Below are 6,595 nucleotides of genomic sequence, written 5' to 3'. Positions count from 1 at the left end.
CTTATGGCCTTGGAACAAAAGAGTAACTTTATTTTGATCCCTGGTAATTTATACCCACTCGATACAAGTCACAGCGCCCTCTACTAACTTTTCTTCCTCCTTTCTATACTGGCTCTTGTATCGAGACAAGTCATATATTTAACAGAAATTTTATATAATTATGAAAAAACTAAATAACATAACGTAAATAAAGATAAAGAAGATAAAGCAAAAGCTGCTTTGAAATCAAATAAATAACAAATTTAATCGGGAGAGATCTAGATGTCACGGTGGTCAGATGAGAGTTCGTAAAATAAGAGGAAATAGTACCTGAATCACCAATGTTCACTGACAATGGTGAAGCCAACAGCGATATATCACATAAAAATGTATCTCTATATATCGTCCAAAAAAAAATCGTTTAGAACCTTTTAAAAGAATTGGGATACTCTGTAACGAACTCAGTCAAGATTATCGAATCGGGCACCACAAAAATATAATAAAAATATGAGTAAAGAAATCTTTTTAATATTTGGCGTTGTTTTTGTTTACAAACACACATAGAAACAAAAAAGGTCTAAATTAATTATCAACATTAATTGAAAGTAAGTTGCTCTTACAACGTTTTTCTATACTTGGTTTAACGTTCTAATAGTTTGTGGATTCCATCACCGAAGAGAGAATTCGGAAAAAAAATAAAATACGTTTCTAAAACCGATATTAAATCACTAATTTTCACATTTTCTAAAAACTATTACAAAATAAACATTTACATGGTACCGATCAATAGTTTGAACTATAAAAATTATCAGTGTCAGTGTGCGAGAGAATTGTCGTAGCTGTCACTGATGTTATTATATACAAAAGTGTACAAAACATAAATAACTAAACGACAGAGAAAATTTATTAAATGAAAGAGAAAGGGAAAATAATAGATGACAAAAGAATTGTCAAGATAGCTGTTAGAAAAATTATAAAACTAAAAACTATTAATATAGGCAACAGATATGACGATAAGCAAATTTTAATAATGACAGATCGAATTATCATATCGAATCGATGTTATCGAAATATTTGTTGTAAACATTTAAAAAAACTAATACATAAAAATAATATAGTCCTTAAAAACAACAACCAATGTACATGATGAAAATTTAAAATGCAACGTTGTTTTTTTTACAAACACACATAGAAACCAAAAAGGTCTAAATTAATTATCAACATACCTGATTCGACCAGTTTTCGACGGCTTGCATATTACGTAAACATTAATATTTCCTAGAGAGCAAATTCGGTTTCCTTAAATATGTTTTTTTAAATTATTTAATTGTCCAGATTAATATTAGAAATATTAATTGAAAGTAGGTTGCTCTTACAACGTTTTTCTATACTTGGTTTAATGTTCTAATAGTTTGCGGATTCCATCACCGAAGAGAGAATTCGGAAAAAAAATAAAATACGTTTCTAAAACCGATATTAAATCACTAATTTTCATATTTTCTAAAAACTATTACAAAATAAACATTTACATGGTACCGATCAGTAGTTTGAACTATAAAAAATATCAGTGTCACTGTCAGCTGACTACTTGTCATGTATACTGTTTGCATATATTACATATTTTTTTATAACCTATTTTGATAATCCTATCGTAATATATTATTGTTCTTTTTTCTTTTATTTTCAGATAAAAAAACTAATGCATCGCATTATTTTTCTGATTTTGCGGAATAATAAAAAGTTCACAATATAATCAGAGAATAAGCGATTTAAAAATATTATACATATCGGGAGTCGTTTCAATCAAAGATTTAAATTATATGAAATGTCACTGTCACTATCAGCTGACTATTTATATTTTGTTCAAAATTTGCTGATATTAAATAGTTTTTTGATTTATAATTGTAACGTCAGCTATTTTGACAATTCTTTCGTGGTAAATGAATGATGCTAATTAATTTATATTTTATTCCTTTAATGTTTTTTTAATTTTTTTAATAAAGAAGCTTGAGTTTGTATTTGAGTGAAAACAAAACAGAACGGAAAGTTCAAAATATTATGTGATAATAAATATGTTTATACTTATTTCATTATAAAATATAGAAAGATATAGATATAGAAAACCAACACGAGCTCAACAGAACATGTCGTAGTATCTACGCCTGAAAGTGTTCTTTGGCAACGGCAATCAGTTAAAGAAATTAAGTCTCAATTATAAACGACAAATTAAAGCGGCGTCAGTATAAATGCAAACTGAGAAAGGCCAAATTATGGTTTGCGAGTAATAAAAACATACTTCCAATCTCATTACTCCGGAATAAAAGGGGCTCTCCCGAGGAAATAATTTGGTTCGCGTCAGCTGCCTCACCACTTAACGCCCTCTCACGAAATCTCGCATAAAGGCGGAGATATAGGGGGGTTACACATATCACGTTTAATTCTACGACAGTAGTTTCTCTAAATATCTTATAATATCCCGCGAGAGAATTGTCGTAGCTGTCACTCATGTTATTATATACAAAAGTGTACAAAACATAAATAACTAAACGACAGAGAAAATTTATTAAATGAAAGAGAAAGGAAAAATAATAGATGACAAAAGAATTGTCAAGATAGCTGTTACTAAAATTATAAAACTAAAAACTATTAATATAGGCAACAGATATGACGATAAGCAAATTTTAATAATGACAGATCGAATTATCATATCGAATCGATGTTATCGAAATAATTGTTGTAAACATATTAAAAACTAACTACATAAAAATAATATAGTCCTTAAAAACAACAACCAATGCACATGATGAAAATTTAAAATGCAACGTTGCCGCACCAAATTTATGTTTTCGTTTATTTTGACTCTGACAACAAAATACTAATATAAATAAAATAATGAAACAAAAATAACATTATAAAATATAATTTATTTTAATATTATGGCACATCTAAGGCATATTTATTAAAGCAATTTGGCAATATGTTAAACGGTAGTGATGTTATCTTCGATTGTCTGTTGACTTTGGCTGTTTTATTGGAAGAACTACAAAATTGTGTCTAACTGATAGTGACAGTGACATACAAATATTTATAGAAATACAAAATTTACAAAGACAAAATAATAAATACTATTTTTTTATATGATAATAATCATTAACAAATTGTTAATCTGAATTGTAAAAAGGAACCCAAAAATAAATATATCCAATAAAGGAACTAGTTAATATTAAAAAATGAAAATTTTAAATACTGAACGACAACTATATCAACAATTCGACAATTATCAACTAATTACTAATAGAAGTACTAATTTTGTTAAATAAATTTAATCCGGTATTTTTGAAACCCGAGATATCGCTATAAATAAGAACAAAACATAAACAAAATTAATCGAAATTATTTACGAAAGAAAAAAAGACGCAACGCCACTGGTCGCAATCAAAACCGTCGGTGTTACCGAACACCCCCGGAACAACTAACTGTTGTCTTATCGCGCTCGTTATGACAATAGCCTGGATGGCACTTGACTACATACCGATTTCAGCCCATTGTGTTCCTCTCTGTAAGAATATGAGCCTGACACGGCCACTCATTCTCTTATTTTCGGTTAGAGTTGATGGAGATCCAATCATGCTTTTCACTCGTATCGGTTTAAAATATAATACGCCTTGATCAATATCGTTGGCTCATTATAAATATATATTTAAATCTAGAAGAATATTTTAAAATTAATTTACTAACATAATATGAACTAAATATTTTCAATTAAATAACTAGTTCCGCATATTGTATTATGTCAATTACAAAATTGTGTCATCTATCACTAAATTAATTTAGAAATCGCAATCTCAAAAAAAATCTAAAAAATATATGATCAATCATCCCATTCGAGAACTTAATCCGGTCCTGAAGAAATAGATATACCCTACTAACCAAGGTCCAGTAAGAAGTCCTTGAAATGGCAAGAGAAGAAGATTAGTGTTGAGAAGGATTAAAAAACCAATTATCGAATGTTTAATAATTGTTATGTTAAGTATCGAACTAACTCATTAGTTTTCTATTTACTAATTTCAAATAGTGCTCTCGGTTCATTGATAAATCTATGTATGATTTATTATTTTGTATAGAAATAAATAATATTGTATATTAACATAGCGGCTTCTGGACACCTATGTATTATTATATATAATTATTTTATTACTTAATATTATTATATCAATATTACATTATATTATAATATATATTATTGTAAATATATACTTCTTTTATATATGGAATATATATTATCTCGATAGTACCCATCGCCAAAAAAATGATGTAACGAAAGAAGTATTAAAACTTAACCTCCTGAGGTTAAAGAGGGTTTTTAAAAGTTAGAAACTTTTAAATTGCTTACAATATGTTGTAAAAAAAACTTAAGAATAGATTATGTGAAGGCAAAATTATGTCAAAAATAATCCAACTTAATTTTAACTTATGTAGACATAATATCACGTCAGGTTATATTTTGTCACCAAATAAACTTCTCTCCATTAAAGTAAATTAATAACTGATTTGTATAATTATGTATACATGTACATATTACTTATATAATACTTTTAGAATCGCATCAATTTTACTACGCCAATCGTTTCCTATGTAAATCAGACAGAACAAAAATCTACCATTGACATCAGCTTGACGAAGCTACCTCATAAACCAAAAATCGAGCCAGCATGGAGACCAACTCCCTCGACAGACCGAACAAATTTATTTCAACATTACCTCAAGCTATCCAAAATCAGATTAACTGGTAATTTTCAGTAATAATCAGTGTTATAGCTAAATAATTAGCTATGACATATTGTAGCTTTGGTAGTTGTAACATCTATGGCAGGCTATGCGGTTGCCCCCGCCCCATTCGAGTGGAGTACCTTTGCAATGAGCATTGCAGGTACCACATTACTATCGGGTGCTGCTAATGCTGTTAATCAATTCCATGAAGTGCCATTTGATGCTCAAATGTCCAGAACAAAACACCGAGTATTAGTTTGTGGAAGACTAACGTGAGTTAATTAAAATTAATGGTAATTTGGTTTTTGAATCTAATTTTTTTAATTATGAATGAATTTTCAAAGAGCTTGTATATTTAAGAAGAATCAAATGTTAAATTAATTTCAGACCGCTTCATTCAATTATGTTTGCATGTGGGGCTAGTTTAAGTGGATTAAGTATATTATATTATGGTGTAAATGGACTGACAGCTTTCCTAGGATTGACTAATTTATTACTTTATACATCTGTGTATACACCATTAAAAAGAGTTAGCATTTTAAATACTTGGGTTGGCTCCATAGGTAACACGCAATATTTTAGGTACATATAACAGTTAATAAAAGACGTGTTTTAAGTTGGTGCTATACCACCGTTAATGGGATGGGCGGCATGTGCTGGTTCACTTGGACCAGGTGCCTATGTCATGGCCGCTTTACTATATAGCTGGCAGTTCCCGCATTTTAATGCCCTGTCTTGGAACCTTCGGCCAGATTATTCTCGCGCAGGATATCGGATGATGGCTGTAACTGATCCGGCACTGTGCAGACGTGTTGCCTTGAGACACACTATAGCAATTCAAGGTTTTAGCACACTAGCGCCTTTATTAGATATAACTAACTGGTGGTTCCTGTTGGAATGCACCCCATTAAATTTATATTTTATTTATTTAGGTAAGTTAAATAACAGTTATTTTGTTCAGAAGTAATCCACGTTTTTAAACAGTTTTCAAATTAATTTTTGACAAAACGGATTGGAAAAAAATTCTACTCTAACAAATTTAACTCAGGCTTTAACACCTTCTCCAAAACCTAATTCTTATTCACTAAATAGTAAATAAATCATAAAACCCATTTAATTTTTTGGTCAGTTCCCAAAAAAAGCATGTAAAAATATCCTTTTTTATTTAATTAAGAATTTATTAATAACATAGTAAATAAATCAGAATTATACCATTATTTTTTAGGATACCAATTTTATAAGGATTCTTCAAGCGCATCATCTAGAAAACTGTTCAGATATTCCTTAATTCATCTGCCGGTTTTGATGATATTGTTCCTGTTAAACAAAAAGAAATGGTTCGTGTTCGAGGAAGAAAACAAGAACGAAACAAATGTACAAAACACATAAGAAATAAAAACGATGAAACTATTTTTAAATGATCTTTTGTTAGAAACCTGTGGACTGACTTAATTGCAAAAAATATTTTTATTCAAATTAAAAAAAAAATGGCAAGAAGTTATTGATGTTATCCTGTACTTGTCTTGCTTGTGCATTGATGCAACTACAACAGAACAGTAACAATAAATTAAGATTGTACTAAGAATATCTAATGTAAGATGTGCTTCTTTAAAAAAAATTGAATAAAAATATATGTTTTATATGAAAATAAGTAATAGATGATATTAATTAAATTCAAATAGACAATAATATGAAATAAAATTATGAGCATCAACTTAAAAATGATAGATAATCTAAATAATATATATTTTCTAAATTTTAATTGTCAGTTTGACTTCTAATATAATAATTTAACCCAGAATGCAATGGGATACCTGGCTGCCTATCAAATAAATAAATCAATAAT

General features: G+C 28.9%; 1 protein-coding gene across 1 annotated transcript; it reads left to right on the top strand.

The window, feature by feature from the left end:
• Positions 1-4,294: 4,294 nt before the first annotated feature.
• On the top strand, positions 4,295-6,159 carry Cox10 (Cytochrome c oxidase assembly factor 10). Its single transcript, XM_076397344.1, has 6 exons — positions 4,295-4,513; positions 4,579-4,768; positions 4,826-5,021; positions 5,137-5,312; positions 5,367-5,681; positions 5,975-6,159. The coding sequence occupies exons 1-6, from the start codon at positions 4,421-4,423 to the stop codon at positions 6,136-6,138; spliced, it is 1,134 nt and encodes a 377-aa protein (XP_076253459.1). The 5' UTR covers positions 4,295-4,420; the 3' UTR covers positions 6,139-6,159.
• The last annotated feature ends 436 nt before the right edge of the window (positions 6,160-6,595 follow it).

The sequence above is a fragment of the Rhynchophorus ferrugineus genome, unplaced genomic scaffold (genome assembly GCF_030347505.1).
Source record: "Rhynchophorus ferrugineus isolate W39M unplaced genomic scaffold, kcgeb_rfMv2 rfM2, whole genome shotgun sequence".
NCBI classification, from domain to species: domain Eukaryota; kingdom Metazoa; phylum Arthropoda; class Insecta; order Coleoptera; family Curculionidae; genus Rhynchophorus; species Rhynchophorus ferrugineus.
The sequence above is the reverse complement of the archived record's forward strand: the minus strand, read 5'-3'. Positions and strand labels throughout refer to the sequence as shown.

Excerpts from the sequence above, each read along its gene's own strand:
- Cox10 (XM_076397344.1), top strand. The coding sequence starts at position 4,421 with ATGTCAAAAATAATCCAACTTAATTTTAACTTATGTAGACATAATATC. Across the intron at positions 4,514-4,578 it reads ATAAACTTCTCTCCATTAAA|AATCGCATCAATTTTACTAC; the intron begins GTAAATTAATAA and ends TAATACTTTTAG. Across the intron at positions 5,682-5,974 it reads TTTATATTTTATTTATTTAG|GATACCAATTTTATAAGGAT; the intron begins GTAAGTTAAATA and ends ATTATTTTTTAG.